Source organism: Ursus arctos, unplaced genomic scaffold (assembly GCF_023065955.2).
Source record: "Ursus arctos isolate Adak ecotype North America unplaced genomic scaffold, UrsArc2.0 scaffold_13, whole genome shotgun sequence".
NCBI classification, from domain to species: domain Eukaryota; kingdom Metazoa; phylum Chordata; class Mammalia; order Carnivora; family Ursidae; genus Ursus; species Ursus arctos.
In genome coordinates, this window is record NW_026622797.1 from 2,572,384 (window position 1) to 2,584,526 (window position 12,143).

A 12,143-nucleotide genomic window follows, 5' to 3' on the forward strand; every position below is an offset into this window, starting at 1 on the left:
AGAAAGGTCAGAGGGAAAAAATTTAGAAAGTGTCCTAACTTTCTCAGCATACAAATAATTTAGAATACAAAGGAGTTTTTAAAAGAAGATTCCCCTAAGGGTGGCAAAGTTATTTAGAGCTTGAGAACCCTATGGACACAGCAGAGACGGGGGTCACGGTCGCCCCTCACACCTTTAACGCACAAGGTCTATAACCAGCCCCCCAAAGTCAGGCTCAGGGCGAAGGCAGAATCTGAGTTCCCACCAGGAGTCCCTTGCTGTCCTGCCCTCCCAGCACAGTGTCCGGAGTGTCTGTAGTAAGACAGGATGCAGCCCTAAGCTCCCACCTGCACCAGGCTCAGCGGGCTCCTGCTAAGCCCCCACTGACATCTCTTTTCATCATCCTGACACTGTAGAGAGGATTGCTTTCCTACTTTACAAATGAGGTCACCGAAGCTTAGAGGAGACAGCTAGTTCACCGAGTTTACACAGGTAACGAGTGGGAGAACCCGAACTTAGGCCAGGCAACCTACCGTCGGAGCACAGGCTCCTGACCACTGTGCTCCCTCTGCTATAAAACGAGGCTGCTTGACCTGAAGTCCTTGTTCACCCTGAGCCTCCTGGCCTGGGTCAGGGCTGTTCGTTTGAAAGACGCCCAGTAAACATGAACTTTGAAGCCAGTGGGCCAGAGTGCTCCCTGGGCTGGCCAGGACCCTGCAAGCTCCCTTTCCTTAGCACACACAGATATTGAGGAGTATGTCTGAAAACTTTGCACCCTGACATTTGGCACACGCAATTGTTCCACAACTCAGGGCTCGTGTTTATTAGTTGCATCTGACAAATTCCCCACCAACAGATGCCGCTCGCCCACGGGGAGCTGTTCAGTCAGGTTTGAGCTTCTCCGGGCTTCCTGTTGCGGCCCCCCGCACCCCCCAGGCTGCCCTCTGTGGGAGCAGCATAGGGCCCTCCCATCCAGACCCCGCATGCTGTCTACTCTCCTCACCCTTCACTTTCCCACCTGGGTTTGTTGAAGGTCCTGTTTCCGCCTCCTCACCTATGAGAGACCCTATTACTCTTCCTAGCTATTTGATGTTGTTGGCCGTATGTCCCAGACGTTTGCCGTGTGACCGCAAGGCCCCTACTTTTAGGAGGTGGATATTTTCTACTCTACTGATGCCAATCTTGACCATGTCACTTGTTTGGGCTAAAAAGATTTAAGTGGAAGATGAGACATCAGACTGTAAGGTTCAGAGCCACAGTGTGGTTCTGTCACAGCGTGGCTGTTAGAATGGCAGGTGGGGCTATGGCTTTCCTTCAGCCTGGGTCCCAGAGTGAAGAAGGCCAGGGTCTGCAGCTGCCCAACCTACAGCCAGCATGGAGCGTGAGCAAAGGTCAACGTCTGTTGGGGTAGTTAGTGAGCCACTGAGGTTTGGGGACTGTTTGTCATTGCAGCATAACCAAGCAAAAGTGACTTGGGAATGAGAAACCAGAAGGAGTGAGATCGACAGGAAGCTAGTCAATAAAAGTATCTTAGTCTTTGAGGCAACAGCACTGACTGAAGGATGATCTGTTCACAGAAATGGCCATTGCCACCTTGTCCCTGCCTCTTGGGGACCTGCTTCTGCACGAGTTGACTCCACCTCTTAACCCTCACAACCGGTCCCTGTTTCTGCTGTCTCGTGGGGGCCATTAATATCACCCTCAGGTTCCTCCCCACCTCTGCTTGTTCCCGTGAGAGAGCCTTTACTCAGTGTCAAGGAAAAACCGAGTTTCCCTATGGAGGGAAAAACCCAGTTCTTCCGGTCTGTGTGTCCCTTCCCTGTGGGTCTCTCTTACTCCTGCCACAGAACACTCCACTCAGCTCACCACATGTATGGGGGGTTTTCCTGGTAGCTGGTTCCTACAATTTAACTCAATTCGGACACTACCTGGAATCAGCATCAGACCCCACAAGTTAAGGGGTCCGTCTAGAGGGAAAAACAGACATTACAGAATCATCACACACATATTTTATTCGAACAGTGGTAAGTACTATGCAGACACCACCCAGGAGAGCATATTACCTGTACGCCTGACCCTTAGATGGTCCTAGATGATGAAGGACCCTGAGGAAGCCATGTGTTTACTCAAAAGGTAAATATGATTGGCATTAACCAGGTTGAGGATGTGGGGTGGGGACTGGTGGGAGCGGAGTCACCTCGGTGGTGAAAATGGCTGGGGAACCGAACAGACCAGCATTGCTGGGGGAGCCAGGACCTCTGGCACCGGTGTGCGCCCGGGGCCTGCACGAGAGACCCAGGCAGTGAAGGTTGTCAGGGCCGCAGAAAGCCCAAGGGGACAGGACACCCGTCTCGGTTGGGAGGTCTTGGGCAATCTGTGAGGATACAGTTTCCGAGGACCTAGAGGGAGGACCGAGGACTGTGAAGGCCAGCCCAGTAGGTGGTGGAGGACGGAGGGCAGTGATGTTAGCGACTACTTTGACGGATCTGCACCCGCCCCTCCCCCCACGCCCCCTGAGCTTAGGCCCAAGGACATTCATTTGCTGCCACAGCTTTGCTTTTCCGTTTGACTATCCTGGAAGAAGGCTGATGGCCCTTGGACGGTGAGGGGGGCAGCTTCAGCAGTGAAGTCCAGCTGTTCTGTCCAGTTTCTGTGAGGTGCTGCACACAGTAGGGGCCATGTGAACTGAGCAGAGCTGAACGCAAATAGGTGGGGCTAGTGTAGGGGCGCGCTCCGTGCTCTTGGAAGAGAACACATGACCTCCACGAAGGTCCCAGGCTGCCTCCCTAACGGGCCCGGTGGCCCGAAGGGCAGGGAGTCCTGAGGGAACCGTCGCGCCCCGGCTCCTGGAAGCCTTCAGCACTGCCCTAGGCCCTACAGGGCCACTTCCTTTGTGGCTGCACTTCTCGGAGGCCTTGGAAGCGCGGTCCTGTGCACCCCTGCCATCGGCTCTACCCAGAACGTCCCTCAGGCGTTCAACTGTGCGAGGAGGGGCCGGGGACACAGCAGACATCACAGAAGGCAGGCCCGGGACGAGAGCTAGGCTGAAAGAGAAGCCTCCTCAAGCAGACAAGCGGGGGAAGGGCGGACCACCGGGATCAGGGGCTTGCCGGTCAACGGGGCCGTGTCCTGGCGGAGGGGCGCCAGGGGGCGTGTCTGCCGGGGCCGGGGGCGTGTCCGTCTACGGGGGCGTGTCCGCCAGGGCCGGGGGCGTGCCCGCCTACGGGGGCGGGTCCGGGGCCCGTCGCCTAGGGGAGGAGACGTGCAGGTCCTGGCGGCTGGGCGGAGTCCACTGCGAGGTCGCGGCTGGGGTCACGCTGCGGCACTGGCGGGGACGCGTACGTGCTTGGGGGGCCCGGGTGAGGCGGGGGCCCTGGCCGAGGCCCAGTCGGAACCCCGGCTTGAGAGGGGGCCGGGGCCCGTCGGGACTGCGGGCTGGGGGAGGGGCCGGGGCCGCTCGGGACGGCGGGCTGGGGGGCGGCCGGGGCCCACTCGGGACGGCCGGCTGGGGGGAACCCTCGGGAAGGCGGGCTGGGGGGGGGCGCTCAGAACGGCGGGCTGGGGGCCCCCTCGGGACGGCAGACACCTCGGGGGCGGAGTCGGCCGCCGGCCAGTCAGAGGTGGGCCTCAGGAGTTCTGTCCATTCTCTGGGAGACGCAGGGCCTGGCGCCGGATATTTCGGAGCTGAGCATTTGTGCACGGGAGTGTGTCGTCCTCTGGCTTGGGGCACGATGAAGCCTGCAGCCGCCCACAGCCTGCTCCTGCGCTCCCTGTGCCTGGCGCTGTGCTGCTTCGGCGGCGCGCGCGCGTCCTTGAGGAGGTGAGCCCGGGACCCCTGGGCGTGGGTGGGGCGGGTCTGAGCTTCCGCAGGGGCTGGAGGCCTGGGGTCGAGGTCGCGGCCAGGCAGGTGCTCTGACACCCTCCGACATTCTAGACGCGCACACTTGAGTTCGGTGCCGGTACAGCGTCGGGGATAGGGAGCTGGTTCCTCTTTTTAAACTGCTTATGCTGGCTCTGCATCCCCCTGCTTTCCCCTTCCACCTTTTCATTCAGTGTTGCTGCTGATCCGAGGTAAACAGGAGGTTTTGTGGAGGATTCTCGTTGCCCTTTTGTAGAGGAAACCAAATTTTGAGCACCAGATTTTAATTTTTTCTTCTATTTATTTTGGGTAATGATTTCGTATTTAATAAAGGTTTTCGTACTTACGTAGTAGGTAAGGGAAAAGGTGGGTTTTACTTTTTAATTAAGTGTCATTGCTGTTTTATCACCTACTTGAAAAGGTAACATTATATTTCAGCTTTCCCAGAAAGCTTATTTTCTGAAAAAGAGCTACTGTAATTAATGGATTTGTTTTTGCCATCAGGTTAAGAGTGTATCATTGGAGAAGTAGTATGGGGTTCTGGTTGAGTGCCAGCTGCTGGCTCATCCAGATGTGACCTTGGGGCTCCCTGTCTGGCTTTGCTCATCTGTAAAGCGGACGAAACAGCGCCTGTCTCCTCAGCGTTGATTCCAGGCGAGGCAGAATGTGCTTAGATAGAGCGACGCCTGGACTGTAGCAGTCAGTAAATGTCAGATAAAGACCTGACGTAATATGTGGCCCCTGCCCCCCCCCCCAATCCCCTCATAGTTCAGGCACTGATGTAGCTGGACAACCACGGTGAGCAAGGTGTGGTTTGGAGAAAACACAGCTGATTCAACCCTCCAGGACGTAAGGGTCAGCAGGTGGTTTCCCAGGCGCTGGCTGGGTTGACAACCTGGTGACTCTTCTCTCTTCTCTGCCTGATGGCCTCTCTCTTTACAGCACTTTCAGCCTCTGCACTGCTTCGGGGGGCTTCTCTATACCCCCGCTGCTCTTGCCAGGTTGGGCGTGGGCCTTGTGTTGTAGATGTTCTGAGTCTTGATAGATTTATGGTAAATAGCAACCTGGTACTCTCTGTCCCTGGCCGGAGCTTAATCCTGTAGCCTCAGTTTCCACCTAAACGAGGGTTTTGCACCCAGAAGAAAGCAGCTTCTGATATTTGTCCCAGCTCCAGTTCTCATGCTGCAGCTCATCTTTTTTTTTATACTGTGTGCTACTTACAACTAAGTTATCTCTAATGTGATTCTGTACTTGACTCAGCAGGACTCACCACTTTACAGAAGCCAGTGTGTGAGAACTTGCTCCTGTTTTACTTTTGAATTATTCCTTCTAAAATCTAATTTATCTTGAATTAAGTGTCTGTTTGAGTGATGTCCCTGTGTGGCTGCTGACATTTCCCATCTGTGGAGTGTTTTCGCCAGTTATCCTCCCTGCTTCGACCAGTTTGACGCATCTCCACTCCCCCTCCACTCTCCCCTCCTCTCCCCCTCCACTCCCCCTCCATTCCCCCTCACCTGGAGGTCCTAGAGCCAGGAGGTTTCAGGCCGTGTGGGTCATGGAGGGAACGGCCATGCTGCAGACCGAGTCTGAGGGAGCATCGTGTCTGAGGGAGCACTGGGAGGCCAAGCACCTGCACCTTCACACCAAGGGGTATAGAGCGCTGAGCAGCTCGTGCTAGTTCAGGTCGTGTTTTGTTGCCACGCGAACCACAAAAAAAATTCAGGTTTGAGGGCTTTATGGGTTTCGCAAATGCGGCTAAGGGATGACAATGCTTCTGTTTCTACACTCGTGACCAACCCTAGGAGGAAGGCACTCAGGGTTCCTTCCCCCCTCCCTCCCGGCCTCTGCCTCCCTTCAGTGAGGTCTTCCGGGGCTTTCTGGCCTGAAATTTCAGTTCCTGGCCGCACTGCTGACATGCCTTATATTCTTTGTCACTTGTCACTGTGGGGCACCACATGTGTTCTCTTAGCTACCGTGGTCACCATCCCCCTCCCTGGGTCACGTGCTTCAAGTGGGTGGGGGCTTGTTTCCTCACTCAGGGCTGAGTCCCCGTCCCACCGTAGTGCCTGGCCCATGACAATCACTCAGTGTTTGTTGAATGCGTGATGGTGTGAATGGATGGATGAATTAGTTTTTCTTTAACTTTAAAACAGTTCTTGAAACCTAAGTTCCTTGTCTTTTAACAGCGGCAATCATGAGTGGAAAAAACTGATTATGGTTCACCACTGGCCTGTAACAGTGTGCAAGGTGAGTTTTTCTGCCTTGACTGGCCCTGTTCATCTGGTGAAGCCCCATGCAGGTTGGGTTTCTGTGCCCACGTTTCCTCGCGGGCCAGAGTGTCATTCGTTGCTGGATATCACTGACGCTCTGGGGCTGCTCTCTCTGGGTCGAGTTTCCTAAACTTCACACCTCGTTGTCTCTTTCTGCCTCTAGTGCTGTTGCTGTGCCCTGGCTAGAGTAGTGTTGGAGGGAGGGGAATGGAGTTGTGACCAGCTTTGAGTTTTGTTGGAGACCTAGCCCTCCCCCAGGCAGCGGGCGTCGCGGGAGCCCTGGTTCCTGTGGGCAGGTCTGCATGTGGAAAGCTCCCGTCTTGGGTGACACCGGAAGATCTGCCTTCAGGGCATGGAACAAGGTCATTTGGTGGGCGAGGCCGTTCTGTGACAAAGTGTGGGTGTGTTTCTGTGCACTGACTGTAACTATGCATGGGAATGCATGCCAATCTTGAGCCTTCAGAAATAAGATTTAAAAAAAAACCTGCTAGTGAAGTGTCACTGTTAGGGAATTAGTTTCAGTCCGGGGTCCCCATGACAAGGCGTCCCGGTACTCTGGTCATGGTGTCATTCTGGGCAGCAGGGCTATGTTGGGGCTCACTCCTCACATGAGTGACATAGGTGTTACAGGGGCAGTGGCCGCTGTGTCTTTCTCCACGATCCTCGGTTCTCTACATGGGCCCTCAGGCACACGCCAGGGACTGACAGGTACTTGCTGATGATTTAATGAAAGCCGTCCCTGGGCCCCAATCGTCCCCTTAAAAGCTCGTCTGAGACACTGGACGTAGGGCCAGCAGAAGACCCCCCGCTCCGGCCGTGGGTCCTGTCCTTGTTCTTCACCATCCGGGCAGCTGTGGGAAGTGGGCCCCCTGCTTGGACTGTGCTTTCCTGAGGGATGAACCTGGGGTGTCCGGAGAGGTGAGGTATATACCCCCTGCTCTGATCCTGCACTTGTCGTCCTGCTCTTCTGCCCTCTTGGTCTGGCAGGTACCTTTCTCACCTCCTCGTACCAGTCTCCTAAACCAGAGCCTCCCTAATTGCCAGACCAACCTGGGGCAGAGCTGCCTCCCCAGAAAAGGTGATCCCGACAGGAATGGCTTGAAAATCTGCCTGCCTCTCACCAGACACCCACGCCTGCTTTTCATGGGCTTATTCCCTGCGGGAGCATCAGGCATGAGTTCTGGCTTACCTGGTCCCATAGCTGAAACATTTCTTGATAGTTGGTTGTTTTGGAAGAACTCCCAATTTAGCTAAACAATTTGGAGGTCCCTTAAGAGTATGCTACTGAGCTTTTATCTCTGTGAGTTTATCTTTATTGTCCCACCCTCACCTTGGCATTTTTCGCTCCAGAGCACTCACGTTTATATTCTGTAATGTTCACACTTACTGTGTCACTCACGCATCCGGACTTGGCCCCTGAACCAGCTCGTTTCATGGGGACTGTGAATCCTCAAACATTTATTTTTGGTTACACAGTAAGGAAATTAACAGGCAAATAAGGGTGTTTCCAGCAGATTGACTTAATTTGAGAACACATTAAAAAAAAAAGCAAAACTCAGTTTTTGAATGTGTTGTGTAATTGAGGATTGGGCCTCTCCTTGCAGATAGAGCGCCTGCCCCGTGCAGCTCCTCAGGGCCGTGCTGGAAGCCGCAGTAAATAGATAACGGGACGGTGATGTGCCTGTGTCTTTTCTCTGCAGGAGGTTGAGCACGACTGCAGAGACCCCCCGGATTACTGGACCATCCACGGATTATGGCAAGCCCCAGCGCCGGTCACGTTTAAACAGGGAAAATCTGGCTAACCCAAAAGTAGCTTGAGGCTGGTCCTAAGAGTTACACTGGTGATTTTTGTTAGGAATTTATTCACTAGACCAAATTCTTATTTAAAATATCTTCGCTGTTTGTAAATAACCTTAATTTTGTTGTGGTTTAGTTCTGTTTTGGTGGAACAGTGACGATTTGCCTCAGATATGCCTGTAGGGACTGTGGGGCCAGGCTGGGATCACTAAATGTAAGCCTCCCATTTTATCCTTCTTTGGGGGCAGTACGTAGATGCATGAAGATAAGTGAGCGCGTGTGCGCTGTACATACGTGTGCATACGTGTTCCGCGTGCCCACATTGTACGTGTGTCGCAGATACCCGAATTCATCTTCCGGGTATCCCCTGCATTTTTGTAGTTTCTTCTTTCCCTCTTTGTGTACGGACTTGTCATGTTGAACTGTGCACACGAGTCTGTCTGTTGTGCCCCTGTCCTGCTGCTCCCATGGGAGGAGGGGCGTTCTGGCCTCTGCGGGCATGTGCTTGTTCCTGAGGAATGGGGTTCTGTGGGCAGCAAATTAAACTGGGGCTTGGGGCCCCGGCTCCAGCCCCTCGTTCGCCACAGACTCGTCAGTGACCCCGACATTGCAGTCTCTGGGAGCTTGGCTTTCTTAGGTCATGCTGATGTTCCTGCTGCTTCACTTGTAGCTGGAAGGACAGTGCACAGCTCTGCTCCCAACCCAGCGGGGAACTGCACTGGTTTTGGGGTGCTAGGTCAGCCTGTTGACACTGGAGACACGTCAGGGGTCTAGGAAGTAGATTTGGCGGCCTGGGAACTCAGCTGCATCTGAAGACTGGGAGTTGACACGTCCAGAATTAGACGTGGGGAAGTAGGGAGGGGATCCGTGCATGGGATTTTAAGAAACCGTACTAGCTGAGCCTGGGTCATTGGCAGGTGCGCTGTGAGCACCGTCTGTATGCTGAGTCATTGAGCCTCATCCTCCTGTAAAGAGAGGGAGAAGTGCCCTGCGGGTGGGGGTGGAGATTGGCTGGGGGTGGAGAATTCAGGATGGGGGCCTGACTCCCTAGCTCCCCCTACTGGCTCGTTTCATTTGCTTCCTGGGGAGAGAGTCCTGTTGCCTTACTCCTGGAAGGGTTCTTTGGTGGCCCTTACCTGAGCGTTCCTTGTTAAGTGACTCACATGGCCTTAGAGTGTCTCTGCCTTTGCTCCTTGTAGGCGTTAATGGAAGTGTTGCCTCCTGTCATTTGGAGCTCATCTCAACCAAGACTAATTTCTGTTGTTTTTCATTTTAATTTCAAGGCCCGATAAAGCAGAAGAATGTAATGGATCATGGCCCTTTAATTTAGAAGAGATTAAGGTATACAGTGTTCGTTATGTCGCTCCTGCACATACCGCACTCAGGTGTCTCCTCATAAGTGTACCCTCAGCGTCATGCTTTCAGATGAGGACTCACGATCGTATTTACCAGGATTCAACCCCTGCCACTTTTTCGGATTTATGGATCCCCAAAACAGTTCCACACATTAAATCCAAACTAAGCTTTCTCCCCCACCTGGGACCCACACCACTACAGGTGAACTGTATGAAGTGACAGCAGACGAAGGTGAAGCTGACCCCGACCATCCCCCGCCAGCCCACGTTAGTCCCCGGTCCCCTGTGCCTCCGGCCAGCATTTCTAGACCGCTCTGGCTCAGAGGACAGGCGCAGGGTACTATTCCTGTCCTTTCTGGCTGTGGACGGCTGGGTTTCCAGGTAGGGCCTGTGAGCAGGAAGGAAGGGGTAGGCCTTCCCAGCACAAAGGCCAGTGTTACTGCATATACCAGGGAACGGCTTTTATGAGCACTGCTGGCAGATGTTCTCTTTTGAGACACTTCGCTGTGCATCAGTCATTTGTCTGGTAACAAGAACCTGGATTTATAGGGCAGGGTCTGCCAGGTCACTGGGCCTCCTGAAAACATGAGGTAGCATCAGGATTTGCTAGAATGGGGGTCCTTCCTGGGCTATGAATATATGGCCCCCAAAAGGACAAGGTAGGAAGTTCCAAACCCTTCACACGTTCTAGTCCACATGGCATTCTTTTCTCCTCTTTCCTTCCTGTGAGGACCTTCTCTGGCATGAGCCTGGAGGCCTGAGTCTGAGGACCATCTGTGAGAACTATTAGTGCACCCCAAAGCCTGGCAACGTCTCGTTCCTCAGACACACATCCCCCTTCCCAGACTCACTTTAGCTTGCCGAATACCGCAGGGCTGCTCCTGGTTCTAGAGTCTCGTGACCCGATGGTGGAATTGCAGATGACAGCGTGCTGAGTGCCTCCAGCATTCCCATCCGAGGGAGAAAGAGCCCCGGCTGCCATGTTTGCATGAGAGCTGGCATGGGGTACGGGCCAGGCCTGGAGAGCCCAGTGGGCAGAGGCCGTGGGAGTGGAGAGCAGGAGGGGATCCCAGAAGCCGAGTGAACAGGGCTCAGTGACTCCCTGGGAGAGAGGCTTCATGTGGGGCTCTGGATAGGGGCTTTGCTGGAGGTGTCCTTCCTGACATGGGGGTGCTGGCTGGGGACTGGGCTTTGGCAAGTATGTGGTTGACAGTCAGCTTTGGACGCGTTGGGTTTGACGTGCCCTGGAAATGTCCAGGTGGGGTACGTGTGTCTGTCACAGGAGCAGTCTGGGCTAGAGATGAACTTTGGGTGCAATCAGTGCATAGACAGTATGAAGCATACAGGTGGGAACACGGATGGGGTGGAGAAGCAGGAACAAGCCTGGAACAGAGATGGGGGGTCATGTGACGGAGTAGCCAGAGGAGGGGAGGGGAGGAGGCAAGACAGGAGAAGGGGGATTCAGGAAGGAGCGCTGACGGGGTTCCTAAAAGGAAGGTTGAAAATGCCCTTTCAGTTGAGCAGCCTGCCGGGCAAGGTGGGGATGTGGCCGCAAGCTACTCTTTGTTCAGAACACAGCTGGTTTACTTGTTCTGTCCCAGAAAGCCCAATTTAGCGTAGGTCCCCCACAAATGTGGCCTACTCCCCACTATGTGGGGCTGGTGGGAGCTGAAGCCCGAGTGTGGGAGGTGCAAGATGGGAGGACATGGAGACAGTGAGGCAGACCGCTTCCTGGGAAGTTTGGCCGTGAGAGTGTGAGGGCAAGGTTTCTCAGGCAGGCGACACGAGGGGGGTCCAGTTGTTCAGTGACTGGCGGGTAGTGGGGGGAGTGGCAAATACGGGAAAGCGAGGTCGCCCAGAGTTTGTTTAGACACTGTTTTAACTGAACCTTGTTTCTGATCTAATGGGTTTGTAGAAACTGAAAAGTAAACCTGAACTCTGTTCAATTTAGGGCAACTATCTTCACAGCATAGGGGGGCCCAGCCCGCTCAGCCCGGATGAGCTCCTTTCTGGGGGAAGGAAAACCTGAGTTTTGTGGCGTGTGTTTTAATTAGTAGATGCTACTCTTTAGAGCAGTCTCAGAAACCTAACGCAGAAAAATTGAGTGGCAGGTGCAGAGTTCCCACGTATGTCCCCCGAACACACACACCGTGTCCCCTGTGGTTGAACCGTGTATTTGTGTGGCATGCTTGTCGCGGGATCGATACTTTGTCGCAGGCGGACACTGTGTGGTTCCCAGTAGGCTCGCTCTGTGTCAGAGGTGTATGGGTTTTGATAGATACGTAATGACATGCATCCCCGTTATACAATATAGCAGAGTTCGCTGCCCTAAAATCCCTTGTTCTCCACCTATCCTCTGCCCTCCTCCGGCCCCTGACACCACTGACCCTTCACTGTCTCCGTACTTTTGTCTTTTCTAGAGTAGCGCACATCGGGACTCACAGCCTTTTCAGATTGTCCTCTTGCACTCAGTGATGTGCATGGAAGGCTCTTCCGTGTCCTTTCCTGGCTTGATGGCTGGTTTCTCCTTAGAGCTAACATTCCCTTGTCTGGCCGGACCATCATGTGTTGACCCACTCCCCTCTGAGTGCTCCTGTTTTCCAATGCACTTTCATGATTAGTCAGATTTCACTTTTATATGTGTTTTAAGAAACACTTCATGCAGAACAAGGACAGAATCGTTTTACTCACCTGACTTACTGATTACAGAGGTCAGTTCTCTTAATGTATTGGTTTATCAGATTTGCCTTCTAGGTGTTGAGTTTTTTTTTTTTTTTTTTTTTTAATGCACAGGACCTTCTGCCCAAAATGAAGATGTACTGGCCTGATGTGATCCATCCGCTAAATCACAGCCATTTCTGGTGAGTGCAGGAGCCCCATAGC

General features: G+C 53.8%; 1 protein-coding gene across 9 annotated transcripts in view; it reads left to right on the forward strand.

Moving 5' to 3' along the window:
- The first annotated feature begins 3,217 nt into the window (after positions 1-3,217).
- The window catches only part of RNASET2 (ribonuclease T2), a 53,078-nt gene continuing 44,152 nt past the window's right edge, over positions 3,218-12,143 (forward strand). For 6 of the 9 annotated variants that reach the window (XM_048226188.2, XM_044386469.3, XM_057310902.1 and 3 more), the window contains exons 1-6: positions 3,218-3,317; positions 3,640-3,799; positions 6,025-6,085; positions 7,809-7,864; positions 9,189-9,246; positions 12,054-12,121. In XM_048226188.2, coding sequence (XP_048082145.1) covers positions 3,711-3,799; positions 6,025-6,085; positions 7,809-7,864; positions 9,189-9,246; positions 12,054-12,121 — 332 coding nt within the window. In that variant the 5' untranslated portion in view covers positions 3,218-3,317; positions 3,640-3,710. Of the gene's footprint in view, positions 3,339-3,639; positions 3,800-6,024; positions 6,086-7,808; positions 7,865-9,188; positions 9,247-12,053; positions 12,122-12,143 lie in introns of all 9 variants that reach the window. The other 3 variants (XM_057310900.1, XM_048226189.2, XM_048226187.2) reach the window with 3 other exon arrangements.